The following is an 11955-nucleotide window of genomic DNA, read 5'->3' on the forward strand; positions in this document are numbered from 1 at the left end:
GCCACCAGAATCCCACTTTAGAGTTTACAAAGTGCTTCCATCATCCCCACAAAGTAACAGAGGGACAGCTTTTGTTGTTGCCGTTGACACAGAGAAAGAAACCGGGACTGAGGAGTGGGTGGTGTGACTTGTCCGAGGCCCCTGGGGAAGGCACCACAGGGACAAGTCCCCCAGACCCGCATGTGGCCTGCTGGCCCAGCTGCTCGGCTTCCTGAGCGGGGCTCCTGGCTCTCCCACAGGGAGGTGGAAGAGGGTGGAGGTGCCGGTGCCAGTGCTCGCTGCTCGGACCCTGGACGGTGCGGGGAGCCTGACTCAGCACAGCCCAGCTCCAGGGCCCATGGTGAGATGCGGCCCAAGGCCTGGAGAAGCTGCCTGGCCCTGGGGCGGGGAGAGGCCTTGCGGCCTGGCATGCTGTGACCAACCTTCCAGAGCTGCCCGCTCCCCATTCCACCTGCCAGAGGCCAAGTGTCACCAGGCACCGCCCTCGCTCCAGCTCTCTCCTGCACACCTGCCAGGCTGAGCTTCCTCAGCCAGAGAGGGACCCACATCCCCACACCCTGCTCCAGAGAGCAGGCCTGTGGCCTGTGGCTTCCCAGGACCCGCCCCGCCCCATACGCCCAGATTCCGATGGGCACAGGCAGCTTCTTGCCACCCTCACACCCCACCTACCCTCCCAATGTCTGACTTCGTTCCTGCTCCTCCCAGCCTGCCACACTGCCCCCCCCCCAAACTGTTCCCACTCCTCAAACGCCCCCTCCTCCAGGAAGCCCCAGGGCTCCTCTCCTGTGTATGCCTCAAACCACAGACCTCTGCGCTACCGTGTGTATGTGTGCATGTTTGCTTACATATACTCTGGCCCTGAAAACCGAAAATCTTAGGCTTGTGAGTTGGGAGGAGACAGGAGAAGGGCAATCTGATTGGAGTGTGGCCGCCCAGTGCCCTGTGCCTGAGCTCCCGTCAACAGCCGGGTCTTCCAGGGGCCACCTTGTCTCTGCCCCAGAGCACAGCTATTCTCACTGTGTCCCTACCTCCTGTCCTTCCCTCCTCTCCTCTCTCTCCTTCACTCCAAGTCTTCCCTCCCCTAGGAACCCACAGAGACAGAGAAAGTCCACCTTGGAAAGATGCAGTTCACCCAAGTGTAGGTGTGCAGAATGAATGGTTTAACGTCCCAACTCACACTCAAGCCTAAGATTTTCAATTTTCAGGAACCCTTTCTCTTTCCAAGAGTTAAATATAGTTAAAATTTTGCAGTGTATTTTTCCTGACATTTTCTCCTATAAATTTACATTCATAAATATGTAGGTTTGGCAAATAAATAGATTCATACTACTCTCTCATTTCATCTGAGCCTTGGTGGATTGTAAGAAGTACAGTTATTTTAAGAACCACTATGAAAGGAAAAAAGATACTAATTATAATTGTGAAGAGCTACCAACTTTTAGACACGTCCTGATATAGCGACGTTAAGTATGAAGAAAACAGACGAAAGGCAGGATCAGGCCGTTCCTCAGCCTGCCCGTCTCATCCTCTGTCTGTCTCGGGGAGGCGCCACGTCCGTCCCAGGGAGCTTCCTCATTCTGTGTAATCACAATTTTTGGGTAGAACAAATGGGATGGACATTTAGGTTGTTTCCAACCTTTTCACTATTACCTACATTCTGCAGATTATTTATATATCTTTATGTATCTCGCCAGTGTTTCTGTAGAATTGCCAAACTGCCAGCCCCAAAGATTCCAACGTCTATGCTCACCATAGTGCATGACGGAGCCAATTTCTGTTCTCCTGGGTATTAGCAATCCTTTCCATTTTGTTCAATCTGATAGGTAAAATGGTAATGTCTTTTTAATTTGCATTTCTCTAATTTCTAGAGGGTGAAGCATTTTCCAATGATTAGTGAAACCTAATTCATTCGATATTTGTATTTCCTGGTCATATTCTCTCCCCATTTTCCTATTGTGTTCTTTCCCATATTAACTTTTAGGAATTCTTCCTATATAATATGGATAATGACACTCTGTTATGTAATTTGTAAATATTTACCTTCGATTCCTGTGTCCTGATGAATATTGAATACTTTGTGTTCAATGAGCAAACGAAACAATTTCCTGTTGCTTTGGCACATTGTGGCAACATGTTATCTTCTCAAATGATACTTCATACTACTTTCAGGGATCAGAGGACCATTTGAAGAGCGCTTCCCAGGGTGGGGTTCCCCCCCGTAATTCTAGGCCAAAGCAGCATCTACAGCCCGAGACCCATTTCCCTCCGGCTTGTGGGACCAGCAGCTGCGGCTGAGCCCGGAGGCCCCGGCAGAGGCTGTGCTGAGCTGACTTTCACAAGTGGTTCTGCTCTGGGTGCTGAGGTCATATGACAGTCTCCTCTTCCTGAAAGTAACCCCCTCCCATCCATGCAATATTATGAGCCAATAATCTTGTTCTCTGAGAAACTGAAGAGCCCCAGGTGTGGGGCGGACGTCACCCTGACGGTGCCCACAGCGCCCCCTGCAGGAGTGCCCGCGGAGCTCCAGCAGGTCCTTCCCACTTTTGGGTAAACAGATGCTCTGCCTTTGGCTCCTGAATGTGAACAGGTGCCTCCCGGCAGCTTGCCAGGGCCGTGTAAATGGCCAACCGGTTAGCGTTGGGAAGACCAGCCGGGACTGTGGGTTGAACCGTTTCACTGAACATCCCTGCGGGTGCCGGGCACCAGCCGCAGAGCCCAGCTCCCCTCTGCCAAGTGCAGGGACTCACGGTCCCCACATCTGGAGTGTCCCAGGCTCCTGGACACCACCAATGACCCCACCTGGAGGGCCGGCTTGCAAAGGGGCAGCACGGGGAATGCAGTTAGTATTTGCTGGCAGCTTCTGGTCTTCCTTTTTGCAGTTTGGATTTCTTTGGAGTTTCAACGTGAGGAGGAAAAAGGCGGGTGGGCTCTGACAACTGCTCTCCTGGCTGGGGGCTTTGTCAGCGAGGGAGCTTCACTTCCTCCCTCCTCTTGGGGCCAGCGTGGGACATTTGTTCAGGGTTCGAAAACCATGTTGGGCCCTTGAGCTGGGTGGGGATTGAATCCTTGACCCAGCCTGAATGGTGCCATCTTCTAAGTATTTTCTAACAAGGGTTTCCTGGAGGGAGGCCAATATTAATAATTTTTGTCTTCCCTAAGCCTTGCTATGACCAAGTATGATGCTTAGTTGTATGTGCCAACCTGAGGAGGCCATGGTTGCCCAGATATTTGGTCAAACCTTATTCGGGGTGTGTCTTGGATGCAATTAATATTTGAACTGGCGCCCTGAGCAAAGCAGATTGCCCTTCGCAGTCTGGGTGGGCCTCCTCCAATCAGGGGAGGCCTGAATAGAACAAAAGGTGGCCCACATCCCAGTCAAGGAGGAGTCCCCTGCCTGACCCCTCCACACTGTGACATCAGCTCTTCTGGGATGCGTGGCTTCCCCGGCCACTGCACTTGAACTGGGGCATCAGCTGTGCAGCCAGGACAGGTGAGCAGGTGAGAGTGAGGCAGCGGGTCCTTACCTGAGGTCGTGGAGGTCCAGTTGCTCTCCGCTGTGGTGGTCTCGTTGCCCTTGAGAGCCCTGGCGAGCGGCAAGCTAACACCTGCCAGCAGGAGAGGACAGAAGGGCTCCATGTCGGACCTGCAGAGAGGCAGGGACAGGCTCAGGTACGTGCCCACCAGCCTTCGGCACGATGACGGGGGTAGGAAGAGCTGACTTCATGCCAGGGCTTCCTTCTTAGCAAGAGCTTTGCCTGTCGTGTTCCCGATCACCTCACTGAAGCTCTCGACACCAGGGTGATGCAGTCACTGTGACCACTCACACTCGCTCAGAGGAGGGGACCGTGGCTCAGAGGCCCAGCTCTGCTGATGGTTAGTGAGGGCCAGGCAGGGACTTGGACCCAGGGCGATTGCATCCCAGACCCCTGCTGAGTGTCCCAGACACAGGACACTCAGCAGAAGTCACATCTGGGTGACTCTGCCTGGCACCCTGGGCCCTTCATCGTCTGCCCTCCGCTCCCCTGGTTAATCCCCCCTCCCATTCACACCCTGTTCTCTGGCCACCCTGCCCTTTTCACACATCTGTTCCTTCGTCCTCCTCTCTGTCTCCTGCCTGGGAAACATCATCTCTTCCAGCCCAGGTCAGAAGCCGCCTGGGCCAGGAAGGTGTCTCATCACCCAGCAGAGACAGTTTCTTGCTCTCCACTGCCTCTACACTCTTGCTCTGGCTCCAGAAGCTTCCGCCTGGCCTCGCATCTGACTGCACGCATGTCTGGACTCTCAGGTGAGGCAGAGGCAGCTCCCTCCGAGAAGGGGCCACAGCTGGCTCATCTTTGACAGAGCCAGTTGGGCACTTGGGGACGGAGGTGAGCATCTATTGGGGGGGAGGGGGGCTCATTGGGGAAGACCCAGATTGCAAAGTGGACCCCACGGGTAGTTACCTCCCACCCCCACCTGGGGCTCCACTTTGCCAAAACATCTTAGGTCATCGGTAAACGTGACAGGGACTCCTTGGTGGTACAGAAACCCTCAGGAGAGGTTCACTGGTGGGTGAGGGTGGGCACAGGCACCTGCCCAAAGAGCTTTGCCAGTGACAATGCAGACACTTGGTGGAGGTGTGGGCCCCTACCGCTTCCCATCCGCTGAACCCCATCCAAGGCCAGCCTGGGGCACCCTGTCCCCACTGACAGCACGTTCCTCCAGGAAGCCTCCCTTGGAGACGTGAATGGACCCCATTTCAGAACTGAGGCCAAGAAACATTCATTCCTGGGGCTGCTTGCACGGTGAACACTAATGCTTGTAATTAGAGAAGGCATCTGAATGAGCGTGAGAAATCCTAATTGTTTTTCAGTAATCGCCACTATTAAGATGAAACCGTTACGAGCACATTATAACAATTAGCCCAGAACAGCTATAATAGAGGCAATCAGCACTTTTACTTCCTTCCTCGTTTTTATTTCCAAAATATACATTTTAGATGTATGAAGTGAGGCTTAGACACACAGATAGCTCTCCTTGCGTGAGCACCTACTGTGTGCCGGGCCCTCTATGTGGTACCATCCCTGCAAGGGCTGAGAAACGGGGGTTCCTGGGGGGAGAGGGACTGGACCAAAGTCAGGTTGCAGGACGTGGAGGGGCCGTGATTCGAACCCAGGACCCCTGGAGACTCTGTCCTGTCCTGCACAGGCAGCTCTGCGTATGCTGCCACACAGTTTAAGATCCTGTTGCACCCTGCCTGGATACTTTTAATACGCTTGAGTAAATGACAGAGTAATTGGGCAGTATTCATTGGTTTAATCCAACTCCAGAGATGCAGAATTCCTAGTTGAACCATCTTTTCTCACCTCATGCATTAATCTGACAATCCTCCCCTCCAAATGCTCACTGATCTAGGAGGCCGGGCGTGAGAACACAGAGGTCATTTCCTTCTACTCGGCACCGAGGTCGGAAGCGCTGCTCGGAGAGGCAGGTGGCTTTCCTGGTGCGACCAGCAGAGGGCGATAACCCTTGCAGCATTTAAGCCCGTCCTGTCACCGAGCACAATTACCGCCCTGTTTTTACCCTCCCTGGCCATTCGCTCTCCAGCTCGCACAGGCTCCCTGCTAGGCACAGACACAAACCCGAACAAAAATAACGCTTGAAGCAGAAATTAAAGCCATGCAGAATTTTAAGAATTTGTATTTAATCGGTGTCTGTCGTGAGCCTATCAAATGCTAAGTATGTAGGGCATGAAATACGTGTGATCTCCAGAACTGAGATGATCAAAATAGGCTATTTTTGACAAGGCAGATTTTATTTTTACTCCTCTCAAAAGTCAACCAGCCATCAACTTGATTAGCAACTTGTCTGTTTATTCCATCGGATGCCTTTATTCCGTCGGATGCCTTGTTTGGCAGACGCACAGGGAGTGCAGTCTGTCTCTGCCCTGAAGCCGCCCACTGAGGGGGGAGACAGGCGGCGGCTGCCCACCCCGACACCCCCTGCCACGCTCCAGAGCTGGGCCACAGCGCCAAGGAACAGGGTGGGGGACAGCGATTCCACCAGGGCAGCCCATCGACCCCTCCCCAGAAATGAAGTACAGAGAGAGTCATCTGGAAGAGAAGGCGGAGGGGACAGAGGCGTGAAGGAAGCCCAGGCAGGCCCTGTCACCCTGGTAGTTCACAGTTCGGTCTGCGGCACCTCTGGCATGTGAGGGAGCCGAGATGAGTGAGGATGGGCAGTCTGGGGGCATGCGACGGCCCTGGCATGCCGTGGTGGAGCCAGGCTTGGTCCTGTCGACAACTTACACTGTTAGAATTGCCGGAGGGTGCTAAGGGAAGATGCCCGTTCCTGGGCCCAACGCCAGATGTAGGAAATCTGAACATCTGGAGGGTGAATCATTTGTATGGACTGGAGTTTGAAAACCCTGGCTGTGAGCAACGCTTTGAGGGAGCCCAGGAAGCCAGACCTCAGCTCTGCACAGGGGAGGCTGTTGCTGCCCTAGAGTGGTCCAGGAGCTCAAGAAGAATGCAGAGTCTCAGGCCCCCAGACCCACCACTTCTTACGATTCCTGGGTGGGTCCCGTGCTCGTGAACATTGGGGTGCGCTGGTCTGAGTATGGGCTAGGGGGCTAAGCTGGGGTGGGGGACTGGGAAGAGGGATGGAGTGAGAGGGGTTTCAGAGGTGGACTCCACGCAGGGTCCTCAGTCGGGTGTGGGTGATAAGTGGGTGCCAGAGGTATTGGGGTTTCCACCTTGGGATGTAAAGCGGGGGCGGCCCCATTCATCGGCTGAGACAGGGTGAGTGGGGCCTCCAGTGTGAGGACAAAGATGGTTTTTAACTTGGAACGTAAAGCAAAAATGTAAGTTATGATTTACGGATCTCCTGTGAAGTATGATAAGCTACCTGAAGTTCTGAGATAAATGACCTCATCAGCCCTCATCGAAATCCTGAGCAACGTCCTGTTGTCCTTGGAGTGAAGATGACATGTGGAATTTCAGAGGACAGTGGGACATGCTAGGGGAGATTGCCCACGGGAGTTGAGTCTGGGGCTCGGTTGGAAGGGAGGGGTGGTCAGCAGGTGCGGTGTGAGGGTGAGGCTCCGGGGGGCTGCCGGGGGAGGGGGCTCCAGGAGAGGAGCCCAAGCAAGTTGCCACACCAGGGGCAGAGCAAGGGAGCTGGTGGGAGACTGGGAGGCAGGTGGAAGCCACGGGGAGCAGAGGGGTTTTCCTGCCCCCCACCTCCCCCGGCCCGGACCCCACAGCCCTGTTCAGTGGGGCACCCCGCCCCCTCCTCTCCCTATCCTTGATCCCACCAGCCTCTGACATTGAACGACCTGAGACAGTCTTCCTTCCTGGGACCACATTACCCGGGGCTGCGGAAGGTGATTTGGGTGCTGGGGCTCTAGACTAGCTTCCGGAGGGCAGGGTCATCTCTCGTGCCCCCCTCCCCACTCCCAGCCCCCAACTTCCTCCCCACCTGGCCACCCCAATGACTGGGGCTCTCAGGACATTTGAGGGCAAGGACCCCTCCTGCCCCCAGGAACCCTGCCCTTCCTAGCTGGTCGGGTGTCCAGGGGTGGGCTGGACCACACTGCCCCCTGCAGCTCCAAGAGGGTAGTGTTTTCTCTCTGCAGCCAAACAGTCACCTGCGTGGCCAGCACCTGCAGCTCTTTTGCTCCTGATTCTGAAACAGATGAGGTTCCTTCACGAGTGATCAGGGGATAACGATTTGGGAGTTACACTCAGGTTTCAAAGCCACTGCACTTAAAGAGAGTCTCTGGAATGGGTGCATATAATTTCTCATCCAAACCAGGACCCCTTTGAGAGTGAAGGAGGGGACTGAAACAGAGTTACATGCTTCTCGAAAACACGTATTGACCACGGATTTGATTTTACTAAACTGAGAGCCTATTAAGTAATTCTATTAATAAACTATTTTTAAAAACTAAAAAAAAAACTTTCTAAAAACCAAATTAACATCTGTATCCATTAGCAATATTTTAAAAACATTTTTGTATTGATTATCTATTAATAAAAATGAAAATGTAAACAGAATATTCTCGGTACACATTCACTTTCTTAGCTTTATCTGTTAATAATATGTTTTACTCTTAATGCATTTTTATATGTCCTTAATGTTTTAATTTTTTCATAAAATTGCCTGCAATTTTTTCAAATTAGCATTTTGTGAGCTTTCATCATTTAATTCACTTCATTATTTCCTTGCTTTTATAGGAATAAGTTTTAATGTCTTCTTGTTCATAACCTTTGTTTTCAATAATTGTAACTATAAAAGTTTCAAAAGTCAAGAGTTTGTGTGTGTGTGTGTGTGTGTGTGTTGGTGCTTTATTTGTTGTATTCTTCTGTGATATATTTACAGCTAGTTTAGAACTAAATGCAACCAACGTTTAGGGCCTTGTTTGCAGAAAGGTTCACCATCTTTGTGAACACTTAGGTTGATTTACAAAGTAATTCTCCAAATGCCTAAACATTTCTAAGATCTGACTGATGGTGAGCAGTGGAGAGAAAGTGCATGCTACCATGCTGAAGTATTTCTGAAAATTCAACATCAGCCTCATGACCATGAATTTGCAATTTAGTTACTCTGTGTATGTATTACTATAACTATTTATAAATGTTGACATCCACAGCTTCTCTTTCAACTGTAACATACCCAGTTTGTTTGGACACAATTACAAATGATGTATACAGCACAAGTGTAACACATTTACCACAAACACTGAGCTTCACCATCATTTATACACTTGTATTCATGATTTTCACACAAATAATTTTATCATCAATATTATCATCAATTGCATGTCCAATGGCATTAGCAATTAAGTCAAGGGTTCACCTTTGGCAGAAGGAACTTCTAAGTTGTATTTGGATTTCAGGACATACATGAAAAAATAATGAAACCTCTATTAGAGTAAACTAATTTTCTGTTTGAAAATCACTGAAAATAACACTGATCTAAAAACTGGCATCATCTGATGGTTTGTGAAGTTATTCTACTATCAGGAGCATTAGCAGCCTTCACTTCATCTTCTGTAAGTGCACAACGAAGTTTTGAATTGAAGGTGAGCGAAATTGACTGCGAATTGTCATTTGATCTAGAGGGAAAGTCATGTTCCCGGGCAGCACCCAATGCCTCTTCCGCTCATGTCCTCAGGCACAGGCTTCTACTAGCCACTGAGCGGATGCTGTCGTTCCCTTAGCAGCTTTTTTTTTCCTTCTGGCTTCTGTGTGGTCAGTGATAGCCATTATGGCCCCTGAGGTAGATGGTAAATGTTGATAAATATGTTGTGCAAATTATAACAAATTTTAACTTTATCATCAACTTTATTACTTTGCGTTTTTTAGTTTATTCCTCACCCACAAGTTTCATGCATATTCAGAAAGTGTTACTAAAACCATTTAAATAAAGAGTTGTCGATTCACACTGTACAATAAATGCCTCAGCGTGTGTAGGACGAGAGTTCAGACTGTTCTCTTAAGTTCTATGGAAAACTCTTCAGCCTCTATTTCCTGCAGATATCTCAAAACACGTAACCTGCCATTTCACATGTTTCCCATGGACTCTGATGACCAGCGGCATCTCACAGCCGCGGCGTGGGCCACAGCTCAGGGGCCGGCACAGCTCGTGGCCAGGCGGAGCCTCAGGCTCAAGGACTTCTCCCACCGTGGCAGGAGGCGGAAAGGAGTCAGCGTCATGTCCATTTTCTCTTCTAACCTGCCTGTGGTCCTGGAAGGGACAGTGTCACCCATGTTACGTCAGGACAGGGAGGGGAAAGAGAGAGGACTATGGCTGTCATCTCTCAGACTTAGTCGCTGCTGAAGAGAGACCATTCCCTGCATGTGTTTCCCATCCCACGGTGAGACCACGGCAGGAGCAAGGCGGCCGTCTACCCAACCCTTCCTGGGTTTCATTAATGTAAATATCATTTTATCACTAAAAGTTTAACTTTTAATTACTATAAGGTGAAAAATATGGGACAACTGTGCAAGTGGACAGGACCCAGGGACAACAAGCAGAAAACGGGCCTGTCTCAGCCACAGAGGGCCCCAGTCCCTGGAGAGAACTCAGACGGAAGGGCCGGGGGTCTCTCAGACCCATCCTGACACCAGCTCTTGTTCTTCCTTCTCTCCCCAAAACACATCTTGATCCTCACCTTACCCAGTCTGTTCCGCCCTCTGCCGCCCCGCAGGCTCACACCTGAGCCAGCTGAGGCACGCGGCCCCACTCAGGTCTGACCCGTGGCTGTGCTCGCCCCTCATCTGGGGGAGTCGCCCCCACAGGTGCTTCAGGCTCCTCAAGGGCCTGGTCCTGCCTCACTCAGAAGACACGTGCTCTACCCTCTACCAGGGGCCACCCTGGGGGCCCATCAGAAAGGTCCTACGCGAGGCAGAACCACTGCCCGAACCACCTTGAGAGGACAACAGCAGGACCCGCATGACGCGGCCCATCCACCCCGCCTCGGGGCGCAGCAGTAATGGTGAGAAAGGACAGTGACAGCGGCAAACACTGGAAACGGCACAGTCCTCCTGCCACTTCCCACCAAAGGCACTCGACAACTCTGAGGCCGGCACCCACTCTGTCCCTCCGCTCAGAGGCCCGGATGACAGAGGAGAGAGGACTGTGGGCTCCCGGGAATGCGGAGGGGCCGCCCCTTCCCCTGGGCCTGGGGGGGGGGCTTCCCGCGCTGGGGAGCGGCCCTCTGAGATATGTCCACAGGGAGGGTGCACGGGCCAGGCGTGCTGTGGACCCACCCATCTTCCCTGGCAGTGCAGGTCACTCTGCCTCCAAAGACAGCCAGAGAAAGGGGAGACAGAGGGGGCTCACGGCCCCGCGGTGGGCGGTGGGTTCAACAAGGCACTCAGGGCACCAAACGCCAGGTGTGGCTGCGTGAGACCCAGGAGCCCCTGAGCCTGTGAGGAGAGAGGCCACCTGGCCTCACAGAAAGGACCCGAGCAGGAGCAGGTGCAGGGTGACCCAGATCTCACCTGAAGGTGAGAACAGCTCCTCACTTCCCCCTGAGCCTGAAAACTATGGCTAATCTTTCTAGAAAGTTCTGTGAACCCAAAATCTGACATAGGCTGGTGAAGCACAGCATTCTCTGGAAGCCCAAAGCTTTGCTTTGCCAGTGTCCTTGGCTTCCTGCCTCTGGAGGCTCCCAAGGCCCAGCTGAAGTTGGGGTCCCCATGACTTTGGTCTTCTCTGGGGAAGAGGGAGGCCTCAGTGCCCAGGGGTGCCCCCTGCCGCGCCGCTCAGCCTCCCGGTCTCTGCCTGAGACACAGGCTCCCCGAGCGGCCCCCGGGGGCCTTTCTCAGCCAGGTCGAATCTCGGGCAGGGCCAGCGTCTCTGGTCCAGACCAGTTTCCCATCTATGCGGGCTCGTTCAGAAAGCACAAAGAGAAAGACCAACCATCGATCTTCCCCTGTCAGAGATCTCAACCTGCTTTTGGGGTCCTTCAAGACCAGGAACTCGCCTGAGTGGGAGGCGGACACAGTGCCGAGAGACCCTTCAGAAGGAGTCCGCTGCCCACGTTCCCAGGCTCTCCCACAACGTGCACGGACGCCGACCCACACGTGTCTGGGCAGGCAGGAGGCTGAGGCAGACCCCGTCATCGCGGACGAATCCTAGAGCAGAAGTCACTCAGCTTCCACCAGGACACTTACAAAGGGGGAGATGAGCATGCCGGACGGTGGGCGCTGCCTTCCCACTACCACTCGGGGCTCCCCTTCGCTGGTCCGTGGGGCGCTGGCCAGCGTGGGCCGAATTCTGGGGTGCTGGGCATTCCCCCCCCACAGGCCCAGCACAGGTGGCCACGAGGGGACAGTGCTTGGGTCGAACCCACACGGACAAGTGAGCATCACCGGGACCCTCGCACAGGAAGCACAGGCTGGGAAGGATGCGATAATTTTCTGGAATAATCACTAATAACACAAACCGACCTTTCTGAGCCCTGTC

The 11955-nt window shown here is 52.8% G+C and overlaps 1 protein-coding gene across 2 annotated transcripts in view; it reads right to left on the minus strand.

Annotated features, from left to right (window-relative positions):
• The window catches only part of PTPRE (protein tyrosine phosphatase receptor type E), a 75987-nt gene that overhangs the window by 29736 nt on the left and 34296 nt on the right, over positions 1–11955 (minus strand). For both annotated transcript variants that reach the window (XM_045569368.1, XM_045569369.1), the window contains exon 2: positions 3525–3643. In XM_045569368.1, coding sequence (XP_045425324.1) covers positions 3525–3636 — 112 coding nt within the window. In that variant the 5' untranslated portion in view covers positions 3637–3643. The remainder of the gene's footprint in view (positions 1–3524; positions 3644–11955) is intronic.

This window comes from Lemur catta, chromosome 14 (genome assembly GCF_020740605.2).
Source record: "Lemur catta isolate mLemCat1 chromosome 14, mLemCat1.pri, whole genome shotgun sequence".
NCBI lineage: Eukaryota > Metazoa > Chordata > Mammalia > Primates > Lemuridae > Lemur > Lemur catta.